The sequence below is a fragment of the Rhinichthys klamathensis genome, unplaced genomic scaffold (assembly GCF_029890125.1).
Source record: "Rhinichthys klamathensis goyatoka isolate OS25496 unplaced genomic scaffold, OSU_Roscu_1.1 h1tg000029l_1, whole genome shotgun sequence".
Lineage (NCBI taxonomy): Eukaryota > Metazoa > Chordata > Actinopteri > Cypriniformes > Leuciscidae > Rhinichthys > Rhinichthys klamathensis.
The window spans coordinates 775,949-797,179 of record NW_026606579.1 but is presented as its reverse complement, the minus strand read 5'-3'; the positions used below and the strand labels follow the sequence as shown (position 1 = coordinate 797,179).

The 21,231-nt window shown below is 38.7% G+C and overlaps 1 protein-coding gene across 4 annotated transcripts in view; it reads left to right on the top strand.

Annotated features, from left to right (window-relative positions):
- ptprz1b (protein tyrosine phosphatase receptor type Z1b) overlaps nucleotides 1–21,231 on the top strand; it is a 38,175-nt gene that overhangs the window by 5,033 nt on the left and 11,911 nt on the right. For all 4 annotated transcript variants that reach the window (XM_056245189.1, XM_056245188.1, XM_056245191.1 and 1 more), the window contains exons 2-12: nucleotides 5,382–5,447; nucleotides 13,587–13,766; nucleotides 14,277–14,428; nucleotides 14,669–14,764; nucleotides 14,886–14,952; nucleotides 15,041–15,198; nucleotides 16,405–16,555; nucleotides 17,847–18,031; nucleotides 18,200–18,326; nucleotides 18,666–18,718; nucleotides 20,039–20,600. In XM_056245189.1, coding sequence (XP_056101164.1) covers nucleotides 5,382–5,447; nucleotides 13,587–13,766; nucleotides 14,277–14,428; nucleotides 14,669–14,764; nucleotides 14,886–14,952; nucleotides 15,041–15,198; nucleotides 16,405–16,555; nucleotides 17,847–18,031; nucleotides 18,200–18,326; nucleotides 18,666–18,718; nucleotides 20,039–20,600 — 1,797 coding nt within the window. The remainder of the gene's footprint in view (nucleotides 1–5,381; nucleotides 5,448–13,586; nucleotides 13,767–14,276; nucleotides 14,429–14,668; nucleotides 14,765–14,885; nucleotides 14,953–15,040; nucleotides 15,199–16,404; nucleotides 16,556–17,846; nucleotides 18,032–18,199; nucleotides 18,327–18,665; nucleotides 18,719–20,038; nucleotides 20,601–21,231) is intronic.

Here is a 21,231-nt window from a genome sequence, read left to right as displayed (position 1 = left end):
ATTGTCAGAATGTGAATGTGACAAAAATGTCACACCTGTCACAGGCTACATGCTTAACTTAAGCAGATTTCTTTCTTTCTTTTCCCTCCATAGTAGTGTTGAAATTCTGAGAGAAGATTCGTTTTTAAAGCCTGTTTCTTGATTCTCTCTGTCAACACTCACTGCCGTTCTACAGATTTTCTTCTTGTCTATAGTGTAAATATTTAGAGAGGAGGCATAGAACTGCAAAAGCGTGAAAATGAGGCTGAACGCTGAAGAAACAGAAAAGCGGTCTTCCTCTTGACCTCAGGATGTGGAGCTGGAGCTCCAGTAAAGCACCGGCAGTGTGCTGAACTCATAAATGCCAGTATTCTGGCTTTGGCTCGGTCCAGCGGACGGACAGTGAGGCGAGGAAGGAAAGCTTTTCCCCGGTTAAAGAAAGATGGAGTATTTGGTTACCTTTCCAAATTGGGTCTGACCTGGTGTCTGTGCCGATAGGGAGGAAGTCCTAATGGCTGAACGCCACCGGAGGTTCTGTCTGTTGTCAAGGAGTTTCCTCTGGCATGTCCTAAGGCTGAATGGAGAGCGTCTCCTGCTCGGATGTGCCGCGACCAGCCCTGATAAAAGCATTATGGATATTATGTATTGTCAGACACAACGCTTGTTCACTATAACGATAGTAAAATATTTGCTGTCAAATAGATTTACTGAGTTCTATGGATCAGTTAATATTGTCCCACAGCACTTTCTCTGTTAATGTCCTATAAGATGCAGTTATTTATGTTTTGCTACCACTACTACCAATGGACAATAGAAGTAATAGTAGTGCAGATGATTTGAATAAATAAATCCCTAACCCCAAATTACAGTATCCGTACCAACAGACTTGGCGTTAGAGAGGTTGACTAGTTTTGACAAAAAATGTTTTCTTATATCTTCTACTTTTGTTGCATTTTTAGCGCTTGTGGACTAATTGGTGTGCTAACCAGCAAGTAACGCGAGTCACGTAATCAGATTACTTTTTTCAAGTAACTATAAAGTAACGCATTACTTCTAAAGCGACTTGCATTCCTCAGAAAATGTAATACATTTTTATTTTTCAGAATAACCATGTACATTCTCTTCAAAAACCCTTATAGTGCTCAACATGCATTCTTTAGATTAAAATAATTTCTAGTTATACAAGGTGAAAAGTAGTTTATTTTTTCATCCTTGCTCAACAGGGAAATCTTACAACAGGGCCAAGGATGTACGACAAGCCAAGTGTTACTTGTTTACAAATAAAAAAAGGATGAGCAGCACAGCCTTGATTTTCTCCCCTCCGGTGTCCTTCAAAAACATCTCAGACCTCAGTTTATCTTATAGAGAACTGTGCAGTGATAAAGGCATTTGCTAAAAGTTGGATTAGTGAGTTTCTGTGCAGCGTATGAGAACTGGGCCGGGGTGTCGGGGAAGGTATAAACCCCCAGCTGTTCACTGGCATTACTACCTTCAGCTACAGTCAGTGCGTTCTCACGCAGACCACATGACACTTTCCCTCTGACCCCTGCAGCAACAGCTGGCACAGGCTGCTGCACTCGTCTCCCCGTATGAGGAGCCCCTCTCTTAAGTATCTCGAATGCATCAAAAACATAAACTGAAAATTGGCTTTGAAACAATATTCACTCAGAAGTTGCCTATATTTAACAAATAATCCCAAAGAAATGGCAAGAAACAAACTGTTAAACAAAACACAAAAGCATTGAAATATATGTTTTCCTCCCATCTCATTTATCTCATGTCCCTTTAGGGGCTCCGTAGGTTTTGGACCCCATTGACTTTCATTGTATGAAAAAAAAAATCTTCTTTTGCATTCCACTTAAGAAACAAAGTCATACAGGTTTAAATGTCAGAGTGTGCGAATGATGACAAAATTAACATTTTTGGGGTGAACTATAGCCCTTTAAACTCTCGTCTAGGCAAGTATAGATGGATTATATTTCAGGATGTCATATTTCCAGCCCTAAAGTTGCTGCTATTATAGTGAAGTTTTAAACTTTCTTAAGTTATTTCCCAACTGGGTGTTTTCCAATCCTTGACCTTAGGGATCCGAATATAATCCATGCCCTTGGAAACGCATGTCATAATTCAATTAGCTGTCCATTTTAACAGTTTCGTTCCCCTGTGCGCCCTCTTAATGTCAAACAGGTGTTCTCCATCATGTGAGCGCAGCGACGGACACAAAACAGTTCACAGGCTGCGTTTCATCAAGACGAGGGGAGGGAACTCTGCGTCGGAAGTTATTTAGTGACACGGTGAGGAGGGGGACTCAGATTTAAGGCCCCGTGTTTTGTTCATGAGTTAGAAACATGACGTGCTGGCCGGCTTCCCCGAGATTTTTCTAATCCTCTTATTTATTTGAATCAGAGGTTTGCAGAGGGCAGAGGATGGTTACGATCCCTCCCCCATCCATTTCCAATGCCGTACTGGACACATGGATACCGTCTGCATACTGAGAGCCTTTCCCAGTCAAAGCCACCATCCGAGTGCGACGGCTTTGACCGTGTGACTGCAGTCAGGCTGTAGTAAACAACTTCTGCCTGCCAGATAGTTTTCATTCAAGAAACTTTGCACTTGAACGTGAAACTTTGCACTTAAAGTGTGCTCACGCCAGAATTGGGTATAGTTTCACTGAAAATGAAAATGCTCTCATCCTTAACCTTAACCTTAACTCACCCTCAAGTTGTTGTAAACTTGCTTGATGTTCTTTCTTGTGCTGAACTACACAAAAGCAGATATTTTGAAGAATGTTGGTTACCAATCGGCTGCTGGTCCCCATTGACTTCCATAGTAAATAAAAATACTGTTGAAGTCACAAGGTGACTCATCATTCAGATGACATGAACACAGGCTTAAACTCTTGCTGCTTGTTTTAAAATATCTAAATATCTAATAATTTTGTGTATCTGTAAAATCCAAGAAAATCCCCATTTCTTTTCTTTTCATTTTGTTCTGTGAGAATGCAGGATGTGAAATTTAATAGGGGTCCAGCGAAGGGCTTGTTTTTATTGTCGTTAGACTCATTAACATTAGACTGTGAGCAATTTTAATCTAATTTGCCCTAGGCTTTTCTTTCAGTGCCTGTGAAATGGACCCGGGCCAGAGAATCTCCGGGGCTTTATTGAGGCGCAGGTTGCTGCTCTTCCTCAGAGTATGATACTGTGTTCCTGAGCAAAAGAGTCTTTTCCACTCGCAGTTTCATTGCCCTGCCAACTGGGATTTACTGCAGACCCGTCAAACACAAAGCCTATTTTGAAGAAAGAAATGCCCTAACAGTCATTTTTTACACATTTGCTCTTGACACTGATCTTCAACCCTGAAATCTTCAACCCTGTTACATTTTTGAATGGCACAAAACACATATTTGTATTATATAAAATATGATAACAAATAATATAGTATAATATTTTTAATATTTTATAATATTTATAATACTCACTGTGCGTGCGTGCGTGAGTGTGTGTATAAACAATTACAAATAAATTAATAATTAAATAAATTAATAAATATTAGAATTATTGTTTTATTTAATAAAATCATTATTTTTATTTTTTAAATAAATAATTGTGTATATTATTATAAATATAATATTGTATATAAAAATATTAGTAAATAAAAGTTTGCAAATATATAATGTGTGTGTGTACATTAGTCAGTACATAGTATATATACATACATACACACACACGCACACATGTATATACACACACACAGACACATATACAGTATATATAAAACAGAGTATATATTATTTATCACATCTACCTTTATGTTATGTTTATTTGACCTCACTAAAAATATATTGAAAAGGTTATACTGTTTCCTAAGAAAGATCCTTATGATAGCAGAGGCACTTATGTTTGTGAACATCACTTGTGCCTGAGTATTCTTTGTAATAATGGCCTGTTCTGTGGCAAAAGTCTTCAAAGGATCTATTGTAGCCACGGTTCTCAGTCACCATTCACTGAGTAATGGGCTCTGGGAGGCAGGGATGGCTGCGGCAGGGCCGGCCGTATTACATGTTAGAGCTGTCAGGTCAGGGGGTACGACTACGCTAAAATGCTCTTTAACTGACTTTTACATGCTTCATCAGTTTTCATCATCTCCAAATCCCTTGGAAGGAGAGTTTACACTGAAGCTTGACTTGTGTTCAGTGTAGCGTTTTGTTAATATAAATTTAGGATAAACTATTCCTTTGTGTACTGTCAAAGTATGTGAAGATGTTGTTTCTTAGAGGTTAGGGTTACAAACTGGACACAACTGTGTGTGTATGAGGTCATGTGTCCTTTCATCTCCACTTTCCCTTGTACACACTGACATTTGTCTTTTGATGCGTCTGGGCAGGTGTCCTCACAGCCTCATGTGTTCTAGCACACACATACATGTGACACCATACACTAGCACACACATCAGACAGTAATGTCACTCAGTCCTGGTGAAGTCTAAAATAATGACCTTTCCCTCATCACACTTTCATTTAGAGATATTCACACCACAGTCACTGGAGAGAGTAATGAAAGAGGGTGAAATAGGAAGGGCCGCTTGAGTCTGATGACCTCATTTTAAAAGCATAACCTACTGTAATACCCTAACAACTGCCTAGAACACTCTTGCAACCACATAGCAATGCAATACCATTTAGAACACCTTAGCAGCAACATAGCAACACCCTAACAACCACATAGCAATGCACTATATATGCCACTTAGAACACCTTAGTAACTACATAGCATCACCCTGGCAAACATCCACAACACCCTAAAAATCACATAGTGTTCTGAGTTTTCGCTGTAAACCACCTTGAACACCTTAACAACAACATAGCAACACCCTAGCAATCACATAAAAATGCACTACATGTGGTATTTAGAACACCTTAGCGACTACACAACAACCACCTATTAAACATCTACAACACCTTAGAAACCACAAAGCAATTCACTATAGCAATGCACTATGTATGTACACACGTTAGAACACCTTAGCAGCAACATAGCAACACCCTAGCAACCACATAGAAATGCACTATATACACTAGAACTCCTTAGTGTCTGCATAACAATGGCTTAGTAAACATCCACAATGTCCTAGAAATTACAAAGCAATACGCTATATAGCAATGCATTATATACACCACTTGTAACACATTGGCAACACCCTAGCATCCACATCATGCAACCTAGCCTCATTGTGGCAACTTTTGCATTGGCGAAACCCCAAAAAAGATTGTTGTTTTATTTTTGTGGTTTCTATGAAATAAAAGACTGTAAGTGTACAGGACACAGGCTTTACGCCTCATGCATTTGTGCTCCTCTGAATTACTGGTGCATTGACTCCAACTCTCCTCATCTTTCCCATTCCAGATCTGGCCACGCCGTACCTAAGAGGGCAGCGCAAATTCACAGAGGACGTTGACTGGTCTTACACAGGTAGGTAGACAACGAACAAATGCCCTTATTGTGTGCTTTTTACCAGACTTCAGTGTGGCATGCCACTGGCTTAAAGCCTTAAAAACCTTTTCTCCTTTGAGCGAGAGATAGGGATAAGGTAGCAGTAAATGGAAGTGAATAATGACGGATCAATGTCCGTTCTCCATTAGAAAGACGGCAGTGAGTCAGTCGACCTTCTGAATGAGAGGTACCAGCACACACTGCCACTGACCCGGCTGTGCAGGAGATTAGCTGAAAGTCTTAGACACTTTAAGATACTAAAGTCTTTAAAAAAAAGAGTAAGTGACTTTCAGGATTGTGTGAGGCTCTTGACTTGTGGCTTTTAAAGTGAGCCGGAGGACGCTTTAAAAATGGTGAAAAAACTATGGAAGCTTGTTTCCAGTAATTGCAAATAAACTCATAATTGCGAGTTATAAAGTCAGAATTGTGAGATAAAAATTTGGAATTCTGAAAAAAAAAGTTTTTCCTCAGAATTGGACTTTGTAACTTACAATTGTGAGTTTATATCTCGCAATTCTGACTTCTTTTCACAAAGTCCAAAAAAGTCAGAATTGCGAGATATGAACTCGAGGAAAAAAGGTCTGAATTACGAGTTTATATCATGCAATTCTGACTTTATAACACACAATTGCCTCTATATCACACAATTCTGGCGTTATAACACACAATTGCAACTTTATATCACGCAATTCTGACTATAACACGTAATTGCGACTATCACGCAATTCTGACTTTATAACACACAATTGCGAGTTTATATCATGTAATTCTGACTTTATAACTGGCAAGTGCGACTTCATATTACACAATTCTGACTTTATAACATACAATTCGACTATATCACAATTCTTTATAACGCTCAATTGCGAGTTTATATCACAATTCTGACTTTATAACTGGCAAGTGTGACTTCATATCACGCAATTCTGACTTTATAACGCGCAAATGCGACTTTATATCATGCAATTCTGACTTTATAACATGCATTTGTAACATTATATTACGCAATTGCGACATTATATCACGCAATTCTGGCGTTATAACATGCAATTGAAACTTTATATCACACAATTCTGGCGTTATAACACGCAATTGCAACTTTATATCACACAATTCTGGCGTTATAACATGCAATTCCAACTTTATATCACGCAATTCTGACTATAACACGTAATTGCGACTATCACACAATTCTGACTTTATAACACACAATTGCGAGTTTATATCATGTAATTCTGACTTTATAACTGGCAAGTGCGACTTCATATTACACAATTCTGACTTTATAACATACAATTCGACTATATCACAATTCTTTATAACGCTCAATTGCGAGTTTATATCACAATTCTGACTTTATAACTGGCAAGTGTGACTTCATATCACGCAATTCTGACCTTATAACGCGCAAATGCGACTTTATATCATGCAATTCTGACTTTATAACATGCATTTGTAACATTATATTACGCAATTGCGACATTATATCACGCAATTCTGGCGTTATAACATGCAATTGAAACTTTATATCACACAATTCTGGCGTTATAACACGCAATTGCAACTTTATATCACACAATTCTGGCGTTATAACATGCAATTCCAACTTTATATCACGCAATTCTGACTATAACACGTAATTGCGACTATCACACAATTCTGACTTTATAACACACAATTGCGAGTTTATATCATGTAATTCTGACTTTATAACTGGCAAGTGTGACTTCATATTACACAATTCTGACTTTATAACATACAATTCGACTATATCACAATTCTTTATAACACTCAATTGCGAGTTTTATACCACAATTCTGACTTTATAACTGGCAAGTGTGACTTCATATCACGCAATTCTGACTTTATAACGCGCAAATGCGACTTTATATCATGCAATTCTGACTTTATAACGCGCAAATGCGACTTTATATCATGCAATTCTGACTTTATAACATGCATTTGTAACATTATATTACGCAATTGCGACATTATATCACGCAATTCTAAGAAAAAAAACTCAGAATTGCGAGATGTAAACTCACAATTGCGAGGAAAAAAAGTATGAATTGTGAGATCAAAAGTCACAATGACCTTTTTTATTTTTTATTCAGTGTCGTAAACAAGCTTCCATAAGGGCCAAAACTGAGTCACATTGAACAAATATTGTTTGAATGACTGAAGTAGAGTAGGATACTGAGTGTGTGTGTGTGTGTTCACTGAGTCGAAACTAAATGAATTAACATGTGAAAGAACACGCTTGATTGTGAGGCCCAGCACAAACCTGTGAAGAAATAGAACGATACACGTTTCTCTGTTTAACTCTAATTGTTTCACGTAAAACCCTCTCTCCTCAAACAAAAGTTGTCAAGCTTGAATGCTAATTTGTTCATAGACCCTTGGAACTTCAGCTGACAGTCACACAGTAATTCTCTAACACTTCAGATTTCCTCCTGTTGTGTGGGAAATGTCTTTTTTTTATATTATCCACTATTTGTGAATTTATGTGAATGGATATCGTGGACTCGCAATCTGGTCACACAATTAAATGAGCAATATCCCATGTCTATTTTTCACAGGGGTGCTTTAAAACTTTAACACCTTTTCTTCACTTCTAATCCGTATTAGCATCCTTTACTGTGGGAACATTTAGGCAAATGCAATTGACCAGATACCTTTTATTGTGAAAATGACAGAAAGCATTCTGAATTAGCTTTCAATGTTTTTATATATCATGGGAAAAGCAAATCCTGGAATGCTTTGCGATGGAAACCAACAGGCGAATACTGAATATTCAGTATATCATATAATAGTGTGCTTACTGTATGTAGAGCGTCCCAAATTAGTCGCTTATTAGGTTCCATTTCAGTCAGAATGCAGCTGTGCAGTACTGTTGACTTGGTTTTGGGACTGTTCTTGAATCTGCTCATGATCATTGGTTATTGTAGCAGGCCCGTCCCCTGTTGACCCTGTTTTCCGAACCCCAGGGGTGCGCGTGATTCCTGCCTCTGGCATCGGTCCCTCTCCCGTCTCCATCTGCTGCGGGGGCTGCAGCTTTTTCCTCTAATCTACATGCTCTGATAACCTGCGGATAGAGCGTTTAGAGACGCCCGCCTACGTCCTCAGAAGCACCTCTGCTATTATAGCTCATGATCTCAGATTTATTCATGAAGCACAGGGAGGATGTAATGTATACAAATACATATGTTTTTCCTACAGCTAATGTTGACGTGTGAATTATTGATCGATCGCAAAAGAGACATTGCTTTATGGCGTACACAAGCTGCAACACAAGTTGTCATGGAAACGACACTACAAGTTACTCACACCCAAGCTACATTCATTTTTAAACCATCCACTTGTTCCTGACACTGAGATCCTTCTGAAGTGCATCTGTGGACTGTATCCAGTGTAGACAGCATCAGTGATTATAATGGGTTCTATTTGCTTTTGACGCGACACAACGCTCATATCCAGTGTAGGCAAATGTCAGCCGTTAAGCGACTGAACAGCAGTGGGCTCTGGAGGTGGTCATATGCAAATATATTTGCCTGTGTGACATCACAGATTTCGCAAAAAGAGCCATTTTTGTATCTTGATTAAATAAATGCTTTGTTTATTATGAGGAGGGCGTTTTAAAGCTGCCGTCGGTAACATTTTTTTGATCATATTCAGTGAAATCGACACTATAATCTGACAGAACAACATAAATAAAGTGGTTTTAGAAAAAAACCCGAGCTTCTAACTCCACCTGGAGCGTGTTATTTGTTTTGCAAAAATCCACTGCTCCCGGTTCATCATGTCCAATCAGCGCAGGGGGGTGTGAGATCTGACTGTCAATCACAGATCGGGCACACGCCACCCCTCGCGCACGTTACAATCACATGGCATGCACACGCCTGAAGTTCGCGGAAGTTCGCGCAGTAACGAAGAGTGATGGCGGAAAATCAAGTAAGCTCATTTAGAGTATAAATGACGTTAGCAATTGCAATCTATCGGTAGATTAGCCAAGACAGCATACCTCCAAATACTCCATGGTGTTGATGGATGCTGATGAGACGGGCGCGTTTCACTGAAAATCTGGTGCACACGCACTGACGAGCATGAACTGGGTGGGAGGGTATCCGTTGATAGTGGGGGAGGGCCATGAGAGTTGTAAACATTCAAAATTTTCCTAAATCCACTCAATCTGCCAGACTTGCCGACAGCAGCTTTAAGCTCTGAAACTGGCAGGATGTTTTAAAAAGACCTCTTATGCCAAAAGATCAAGGCATTTCATTTCTCATGTAATGACCCCTTTAATATAACATAAAGATTTATATATGTGTAATTTTAATATATATATATATATATATATATATATATATATACTCTTACTAGCCCCTTTGGTGAGTTAAATTTTATATATAATATATACATTTTTTATTTATAGTCTTTTAAAAAGGCATAGGAAATAATAAACTAAGTGCAATGTAGTGTTGTCAAAAACACAGATTTTTCTACACATATCGATACTGAAATATCTGAAACGCTTCCAATACTCTTTTTCCACAGAATAGATACACAATACCAGCTGCATTTTCTCTCTCTCTCATCTCTCCGACAACAAGTTGACACACAAACACACCTCTCCTCACTCACTCGTTTAATTTGCTGCGGATGAATATTGTTGGTGTTACAGGGCTTGAATTTCAGCGTGGGATTGCACGTATTGCGCATAATTTGACATTTATTTCCCACACCCAAAGTGTGCGCACATAAAGCCGCCTCTCTGTTTTAAATTGAGTTCTTTTTTCGCTGCTTGTGTTTAAACAGTCAAATACACACAAAATAATGTCAAAAAGCCGGTCTTGGCGAGTAGTCACGTAAACACAGTCATTTTTATTTTAGGCAAACGTAAACAGTTGAGAAAGAAACGCACGTGTAACAGTATAATGGATCCGTGCATCAGGTCTTAAAGTGACAGCAGCCTAATATACCTGCTGCCAAATTATGAGATAATGTTAAAAATATCTATATATGATATATAATTATAATTAATTATATATATATATATATATATATATATATATATATATATATATATATATATATATATATAGAGATATATAGATATAGATAGAGAGAGATTTTTTTATAAATATATTTGATAATTATATATTATTTTATATTTGTATTAATTTATTATATTTATACAGTTAATTAGATATTAATATTACTTATAATTGTATAAATCATATGCAATATAATTATCATAAATAATTATATTTTTAATGATTGTATTATTCAATTGTTAACCATCAGACAAGGTGTGTTTTTGTGAACAGCTGCTCCTTTTTTAATTTGTAGTGGATCCACAGACATTCACAGCGGTTGTGTGTTCTACTTCTGCCCTTTGCTGACCTTCCTTAGTGGAAATTGAGAGGAAACTGTTGTGGATAATTGGCTGGTGTAATCAGACTGAATGTCGGGATGGATCAGGGTGTCATTATGGAGGGGGAGGATTCCACGATAACTGTTCCCACATGCGATTGTTCATTCCCATGCGCCATAATACGGCAGATTGCTTCAAAGGCCAAAGCGCATCCTACCTGTTATTACAACAGAAATATTCGAAATGTCAGAGCAGCCCAGAGGTCTCAGAATCCTTTAAATGACTTCAGGCTCTGCATTTATGCCACATCTCTACCGGTTACCATAGCAGCAGCCGTTCCCTTTGATTACAGTGTATCCACGTCGCCGCGTATGTGTGTGTCTGCCGGGCCAGATGCTGCACCGCTGTAACCTGACAGACTCGTAGTTCACCTTGCCAGCAGACGCTGTTTTCCTGTTGAATGTGGACGCCATCAATCAGGCTAATAGCAGACGTTTGTCTCGCGTGTCGATATTAAGCACCTCGAGGATGTGGTTCTGTCCTCTCAGCCTAATCCTTTATAGCCTTTTAGAGACATATTAATTATGTTGTAGCTTTAGAGGGTGAAGAATTAACGGCCAGCTCGGGAGGTGAAAGTGAAATCACTGTGAACATATACACTGTAATTGTCCTGCCAGGGAACATTAAAGCTGCTAATAATTCAGATCTTACGTTTCATCATGTAGTTAAAGAGGCGTCCTCGGGGACAATTTTAATCAGATGTGTTTATGTTTGTGTGTGTGTGCGGTTTATTGCTCGTGCTTGTTCAGTGATGTGTGACCCATTGCCATCTGCTCCGTGAGTTTATCATCTGGTGAAGTCAGTGTGATATGTCATAGTGTTGTTCAGTACAGTGTTCAACACCACTGCAAGTGCATTATTTTGCTCTGATCAGCACTGACTCTTCATATGCCATACCATGTGCCTCAGTATAGTGCCATATTGTTTTACATTTTTGGCCTTTTATTTATAGTTTACAATAGAGAGAACAGGAAAATATATTCAGCAGAGGATCTGGAAAATGCTGAAACACAAATTTAACCCACAATGTGTTACTGACCACAGCCCACAGCTTTGGCATATGCTTAAATAAACCATTTCTTATTAAAAAAAATTTATGTTGTATTATTTGAGCGTTCACCATCACACAAGAGGCCAGATTTACTAACAGCTTGTGCCAGCGCAAACCCTCTTTTGGCGTTAAACTACTGTCAGGATTTACTAAAGACACAGTGAAAAATTAGCGCTGTAAAGGTGTGGACAGGGTTATTTTGCAGCTGATATTATTGCATATGCATTTGGAGTTTTCCTTTCAGACGCAAAATTTATGGGTGGAGAGCATTTAAATTAAACATACAAGGTGATTTACCAAGGTCTGCACTCATCAATTTACTGGTATTTGCATCATTATTTAACGCCCCCCGAAAAGCACATCTTAAACCAGACGCTAACTGGTAGATTATGGAAATGATCCGGCTGCATCTGTGTTTTTTAATTTGTTCTTCGTCAGTAGATCTTGCTGTTTAGTAAATCTGGCCCAAGGTGGGGTTTTTTTTAGAAAGCTGCTGCTCTTTCTATTCGTAAAACTGCTTTTGTTTAGCATTTGAGGAGCTCTTGGATTATACAAGAAGTTATGATCTCATTAACTGAGACTTTAAAGAATATTTTTCTTTTTAATTAATAAAATGAATATTGGCACATTTAAAGGATTAGTTCACTTTTAAAAAAAACTTTTGCTGATAATTTACTCACCCCCATGTCATCCAAGATGTCCATGTCTTTCTTTCTTCAGTCGAAAATAAATTAAGGTTTTTGATGAAAACATTCCAGGATTTTTCTCCATATAATGGACTTTGCTGGGCACCAAACGGTTCAAGGTCCAAAAGACAGTTTCAGTGCAAACTGCAAACTGTTCAAAGGGCTTTAAACGATTCCAGACGATGAATAATGGTCTTATCAAGCGAAACGATCGCTCATTTCAAAAATAAATAACAAAGTTTAAGTTTAATAATGTCAAATGCTCGCCTTGCTCTGTTCTGTGATGCACGTTCGTGAAAATGAACAAATCTTTTTTCGAGTCATTTGGTTCATTTAACGAACAAAATGAACGAATTGACTCGGAAAAAGATTCGTTCATTTTTAATGAACGAGTTCGAACAGGAGAGTCACACAGAACAGAGCAAGGCGAGCATTTGAGCTTATAAAACTTAAACTTTGTTATTTCTTTTTTAAATGAGCGATCGTTTCGCTTGATAAGACCATTATTCATCGTCTGGTGTCGTTTAAAGCCATTTGAACAGTTTGCAGTTTGCACTGAAACTGTCTTTTGGACCTTGAACCGTTTGGTGCCCAGCAAAGTCCATTATATGGAGAAAAATCCTGTAATGTTTTCATCAAAAACCTTAATTTCTTTTCGACTGAAGAAAGAAAGACATGGACATCTTGGATGACATGGGGGTGAGTAAATTATCAGCAAAAGTTTTTTTAAAAGTGAACTACTCCTTTAAATGAACAAATAAAGGTGATTTAAAATGGTCAAAGACAGAAACGCTGGCTGGTTAAACCACGTTTGCCTTATAGATTCATATAAATTTACCTAAAAATGAATCTAAACGTTTTGTTGCATTAATTAAGACATCAAGTCTTTATCTGAGTTGTTGCAAGATTATTCCCTTGTTCATTTGTCACGCCCTTACTCTTTACAGGGGCCCTAAACCAGAAGCATTGGACAAAGAAATATCCAGTCTGTGGCAATGCCAGACAGTCTCCCATTGACATCAGTGAGGAGTTCACTCAGGTTAGGATGCAGTACCAGAACCTGCAGCTGGAGAACTGGGAACAGCCCACCGCCGATTCCACCACCATCACCAATGATGGCAAAACAGGTCTGCATACGCTCTCTCTGTTTGTGGTGTTTACAAGACGTTTGCTTATTTCATTTGTGATGAATTGGTGATAAAAACCACTTTTTAAACAGCACTCAGTGAAATTATACTGACAGGTTAACTCCCCTGAGCGATGTCCTCCGATGAATGCAATTACGACCTGAGATTAATCGCTGGCAGACTAATGGAGCTGCTGAAGAATAAAATCTCCTGAAATGACAATCATATGTCTTTTTCTTACCTGTAAATGGCAGCTGGGTGGCTTTGGATGGTCTGTGCTTTTACAGGAGCACAGAAGAAAAGCTTGCACTGAACCTTTTGTTCTGATTTGACACTGTGAGAATGACAGATTATTCCAGCACAAAAGGCTTAGTTTAAAATTAATCTTTTATCAAGGCGAAGAGATGAAAGTATGAGCAATTAGGATTGCTGAATGAAGAATACATTTGCACATGGCTTGCGTATGGACTCGCGGTCATAGAGTTTGTGTGTGTGTATCATGTTTCTCAGTGGTAATCAGTCTGAACGGTCAGTACTTCATAAGTGGAGGTGGGCTCAGATCCAGGTTTAAAGTGGGCAGGATCACGTTCCATTGGGGCCGATGTAACGCCACTGCAGACGGCTCTGAACACAGCCTCAACGGCAACAGCTTCCCTCTGGAGGTAAAGTTCACCACACGTATAAATCACAGTGAATTAGGTTCTCTGTAAGATCGAGGATAACCTCGAACTGCATTCATTTCATTTCCCACTAATCAAACCATGATAAAATAAAAGTCATATGAACTCATGTTGACTATAAATGAAATGTATGGAAGTGAGTTCTCTCTCTCTCTCTCTCTCTCTCTCTCTCTCTCTCTCTCTCTCTCTCTCTCTCTCTCTCTCTCTCTCTCTCTCTCTCAGATGCAGATATATTGTTTTGAAGAAGAGGAGTTTGAATCCATAGACGAGGCGATAAGTAGCGGAGGAAAGATAGCTGCTGTAGCTGTCTTCTTTGAGGTGATATTTTCATCCTGCGAACATCATACACACTGTATATTAACCCGTATAAGGTCACCATGGCATGGTGCATCTGTAACCTTTTTATTATAATGACTTTAAAGTTTGATCTGTTCCTTAGGCCAGCATTGAAGACAACCAGGATTATGTGGCCATCATTGACGGGGTGAACAGCGTGAGCCGATTTGGTACATCCTTGTTTTTCCACATATTATTTTCATTATTTCAAATTTATCTGCAATCATCTACAATAACATGCTTCTATCTGACATTAAGGTAAAAGCAGCCCTCTGGAAGCGTTTTCTTTGCTGCCTCTGCTTCCACAGTCCCCCGAAAAATACTTCATGTACAATGGCTCACTCACCGCGCCACCCTGCTCGGAGAACGTGGAGTGGATCGTGTTTAAAAACACAGTGGCCATCTCAGAAACCCAGGTCAGGACATCTCAGATTATTTTCTGTGCAATTGCAACACATAATTTGGCTAAATAAAGTTAGAAGAGTCTTGAAGATCAGGCTAGTGAGAAGTTTGGGGTCACTATTGCAGCCAATGGCTCTTTTGTGTTTGTGTGTGTGTGAGAGAGAGCGAAACCCCTCACCTAAAAATAGATCGTGGTGAATACATCCCTGACAGCCCCTTTAAGCTATTCTTGAGCAAACGGAGGCGCGTGCATTAATATTTCAGCTGGCCGACCGCCTGCCGTGTGGATCAGAGATAAGCCCTCGGTGGCGGGGACGCAACTTCGCCCCTCTTATCCAGATGCACTTTAAAGCTCAGTTTTAAGTTTTTTTGTCATGCGGTTGTGCATGGTTGTGTATTTTTTTCTTCGCTCTCATGCCTGATCCACTTTAAACACAGCCTGTTTCTTGGGCATGAAAATTTGATGGGGCGAAACACAGGCACGCTACAGTATAGCTGATGACTCTTTAGCACTGGTTCAGCATTTGCATAAATTCACTCGTGCATATAAAGCCATTCACCCTCACTCATCTTGATTCCAATTTAAATACAGTCAATATAACAAGTTAGTAAAACTTGGCTGTGCAAGTTAATTCGGATACTTGCTCTGTTATTTTTGTTGTAACATTGCTCTCTGAATTACTTAATTCTGATTGGTCTGTTGCATCTCTCTATTTGTTGTTTAGTGTAGTTCGTTTTAGTTAGTTAGTTAAAGTTATTTAGTTTTAGTTAGTTAGTTTTAGCTAGTTTTATTTAGTTATTTAATTAATTTTAGTTAGTTAGTTTTAATAAGTTGGTTAGTATTCCAGACATAACTAACTTGTGAGATTACTGTATATAGTCATCATCTAAAAATAAGTGTTTATTTGGTCATAACAACATTGTTTCGTATGTATTTAATTGTCTTCTTAATTTATTTATAAGTTTGTTGATTGTATACATTTTCCAATATCTTATTTATGTATTTTTTTATTTTTTTATTTAATGTTATTTCAAAAGTATTTTACATTATGATTATTATTATTATTATTAATACAAAGTTCTGTCAAGAAACTCTAGATGGTGCAGGCTGATCGGTCCTTAACTCAATCTTCTTGCAATCACATCATTCTCTATAGGTAATTCTCTATATCATTCTCTTATTATCGTCTCATTATTCGTGCATTTTTGTATATGTGTAGCTGGAGGTCTTCTGTGAGGTGATGACCATACAGCAGGCCGGATACGTCATGTTGACCGACTACCTGCAAAATAACTATAGAGAACAACAACAGCAGTTCATGGGACAAGTGTTTTCATCCTACACAGGCACAGAGGAAGTCCCTGCACCCAGTATGTATACTACACACTCACACAGCGCAGCCTAACAAAGACACTCAGAAACAAGTATGTGCCTGTAATACATAAAATAAGGATCAGAGAGGAGTGAGAGGTCATCTCTCAAGGTCAAATCGAGTGGTCGCATGCATCTCCTCTTCCTCTGACCGTGGACACACATGCTTTTTAAAAACCCTGCAGTGAATGTGTGTTGCCTGGAAACCACGCTTTGGAGCTTTTCCAAGAAAACAAATGCACCAAATCTGTTTCAAACAGTTGATTTAGAAGCAATTTTGTAAGTTAATGATATCTGACTGAAGTTACGGCTCCTTATTAGAACGAAAGCATGATCCAATTACATAATATTCTCTCAGGCCACAATGCAGCCCATTATCTATTATCTTATTGCTTAAAGGGATAGTTCACCCAAAAATTAAAATTCTGTCATTAGTTACTCATCCTCATGTCGTTCCAAACCCATTCGACTTTTGTTCATCTTCAGAATATGTGAATAAAAGCCTAAATTCAATCTGTTCATCATATAAAGCGATCATGTCTCTTCAGAAAAATTGGACTAAACCGCTTAATGGGCTATATGCACGCATATCTTCCGCGTTTGATGCAAGGATACTCTTGCGTTTCCGGTTGGGGAGATTTAAAGCGGAGGAAAACCGAGGAAAACGGGATTATGGCAGAGTCTTCCAAATTTACTGTCCTCTCGTCTTTGAAACGAAACTTTAATACGTTTAGATGTAATTTTATATATAGTTATGTTTATTTAATATAATAAACAAAGAAGCATAAACAAAATGAGGGGTGTCTGTTTTGTCTGTTTTTGTGACTAACGTTTCTTTAGTATAGCAATAGAGTATAAAAACCAATATAAATTCTCGGTATAGCATTGGACTCTACGATCGGCGGAAGTAATCCAGCATCCTTAGACCTTCACCTGAAATACCGCCGTGCATAGAGCCCATTCATATGGATTCGTTTTACGATCGCTTTATGAACTTTTTGAAGCGTCAAAGTGTCAGTTGCATTGCTGTCAACGGAGAGACAGAAAGCTCTCACACTTCATTTGTGTTCGTAAGATGAACAAAAGTCTTACGAGTTTGGAACAACATGAGGGTGAGTAATTAATGACAGAATTTTCATTTTTGCATGAACTAACCCTTAAATCATCTCAGTTCAGTTTAGTGTTTATTGAGTTCAGTTCAACAATAACTGTGAGAAGTTCATCAATTATGAAACGACGTTTCAAACTGTTCAAACAGCTCAATGTAATTTCATGCTCTTCTGTGTTTAGTGTGCAGCTCGGAACCGCAGAACGTGCAGGCAGACTCTGAGAACTACACCGGCATCGTGGTGACGTGGGAGAGGCCACGGGCCGTCTATGACACCACTATCGAGCGCTACTCCGTCACCTACCAAAGACTCCAGGGCAAAGACCCACCCGAACAACAGTATCTGACAGATGGAGACCAGGATGTGGTGAGTACTTTTAGCCCATCCACGTGAGGCGTTCAATATGACTGCGTTGACTGAAGCACGGATATTTCAGTCAACATTGTTACATGATAGCTGATAGTTCATGGTTAGACTAGTCCTGATGGTTAAAAACAGGTGTTATGAAATAGTATTCTCTTTTTTTTTTTTCAGGGGGCCATTATTCATAATCTGCTAGCGAACAGTAGCTATGTTGTCCAAGTGGTGGCGCTGTGCATGAATGGCTTGACTGGAAAAATGAGTGACCAGGTTATTGTGGACATGCCTCTTGAAGACCCTGGTAATGCTGAATCAAACCAAAAATTTGAGAATCTAAAAAAAAAAATCAAAAAAATGTCTGGATCAAATTTCACACCAATATCAAAAGTAAAAAAAAAAATATATATATATATATATATATATATATATATACTGTATATATATTGGGGGTTGTGCTTAATTGCCAGTAAAATTTTATTCAATAATTTTATTTTGTACAAAAAAAATTCAAATATAAAAATGTGTTGTTTTGGGGGGAAATATAACCCAGATATTTCTTTGTATTATTACCCTATTATACAGTATTATTATTATTTTTTCCCTTTGAATTAATTCACTGATATTTTCTTTGACCCTACAGTAAATGAGCCTGATCCATTTGGTGATTTAACAGAATCAGAGGAATATAATGAGGTGAATTTTTTTTTCTGAATGTAGATTATAAAACTATTCATAAATGATTGCATCATGAGCATATACACTCACCTAAAGGATTATTAGGAACACCATACTAATACGGTGTTTGACCCCCTTTCGCCTTCAGAACTGCCTTAATTCTACGTGGCATTGATTCAACAAGGTGCTGAAAGCATTCTTTAGAAATGTTGGGCCATATTGATAGGATAGCATCTTGCAGTTGATGGAGATTTGTGGGATGCACATCCAGGGCACAAAGCTCTCGTTCCACCACATCCCAAAGATGCTCTATTGGGTTGAGATCTGGTGACTGTGGGGGCCATTTTAGTACAGTGAACTCATTGTCATGTTCAAGAAACCGATTTGAAATGATTCGAGCTTTGTGACATGGTGCAGTATCCTGCTGGAAGTAGCCATCATAGGATGGGTACATGGTGGCCATAAAGGGATGGACATGGTCAGAAACAATGCTCAGGTAGGCCGTGGCATTTAAACGATGCCCAATTGGCACTAAGGGGCCTAAAGTGTGCCAAGAAAACATCCCCCACACCATTACACCACCACCACCAGTCTGCACAGTGGTAACAAGGCATGATGGATCCATGTTCTGTTTACGCCAAATTCTGGCTCTACCATTTGAATGTCTCAACAGAAATCGAGACTCATCAGACCAGGCAACATTTTTCCCGTCTTCAACTGTCCAATTTTGGTGAGCTCTTGCAAATTGTAGCCTCTTTTTCCTATTTGTAGTGGAGATGAGTGGTAACCGGTGGGGTCTTCCTCTGTTGTAGCCCATCCACCTCAAGGTTGTGCGTGTTGTGGCTTCACAAATGCTTTGCTGCATACCTCGGGTGTAACGAGTGGTTATTTCAGTCAAAGTTGCTCTTCTATCAGCTTGAATCAGTCGGCCCATTCTCCTCTGACCTCTAGCATCAACAAGGCATTTTCGCCCACAGGACTGCCGCATACTGGATGTTTTTACCTTTTCACACCATTCTTTGTAAACCCTAGAAATGGTTGTGCGTGAAAATCCCAGTAACTGAGCAGATTGTGAAATACTCAGACCGGCCCGTCTGGCACCAACAACCATGCCATGCTCAAAATTGCTTAAATCACCTTTCTTTCCCATTCTGACATTCAGTTTGGAGTTCAGGAGATTGTCTTGACCAGGACCACACCCCTAAATGCATTGAAGCAACTGCCATGTGATTGGTTGATTAGATAATTGCATTAATGAGAAATTGAACAGGTGTTCCTAATAATCCTTTAGGTGAGTGTATTTATGGTTTTTATGAGCTTGATGCATTTTGTTTTCAGGGAACATCTCCCCCTCCTTCCAAGTCTCCGCCCAGCCGGACCCTCATCCGTGATTCCGGAAGTTCCATCTCTATCACCACAGCGACAGACCAACCAGGCTTCCTTTTTCCCGTTGTCAGGACAACCCCCATTACAGTCAGAGGAAAAATTACAGAGGAGTCTTCACTGTCATGGTCACCTGACCAAAATAAGACCGGAAATGAAACCAAGCGGCCACTGAGCAAACTCATCCCAGAGGAGAGCGGCCACCTTCCTCACAGCAACATGGTGGTCACAGAGGTCTACTATGAGGACGTCATCAACACCAGCACCACAAAAGCCTCACCAGATCTGAACAACAACCTTCTCACTGCATCGCCAGATGCTCAGGACCAAGAGACCTCAGTCAGGACAACCAAATCTTCATCAACTTCTGCATTTGGACGACTGGTGCCAAAACAGCCAGTGAAGACGACCACCATCACCCCTGCAGTAAATGCAACTTCAACCGCTAATGCAAGCACTGCGACTACTGGATCATCTATGAAGATCATTTCTCAGACCACTCAGCCCCTGTTTAACGGTAAGACAATCTTGATCAGGGTGTTTGCCTAGACAAAACCTTTCGCTAAATGCTAACTTGCTTGCAGGAAAGTGATGGATATGTAAAATCAAACAATAGTAGCTGAGTAATTCGATGATTGCATCATTATAGAGCAGTGTTTCCCAACAGTTTTCATCTTAAAGGGATAGTTCACTTACCAAATCATTTACTTACCCTCAAGTTGTTCAGAACCTGCATGATGTTCTTTCTTCTTTTGAACATAAAGGAAGATATTTTGGTAATATGTTTTCCCCATTGACTTCCATAGTATAGAAAAAAAATACTACGCCAATCAATGGGACCAGAAACTGTTTGGTTACCAACATTCTTCAAAATATATGCTTTTGTGTTCAGCACAAGGAATAAATGAATACAGGTTCTGGTACATTTTTGGGTGAACTATCCCTTTAAGTACTCCTTCATAAACCGCACCCTTGTGAAAAAGAAGTAGATGTTAGCATACTTTTAAAAAGAGAACTTATTAGAGAAATAATATGCTTTCAATATATATATATATACTTAAATGTGAACTGAATGTAATGTATTAATTGCATGTCATTCGCAAATATAGTTAAAATAATATGAAATACAATTAGAGGTTTTTTTGACA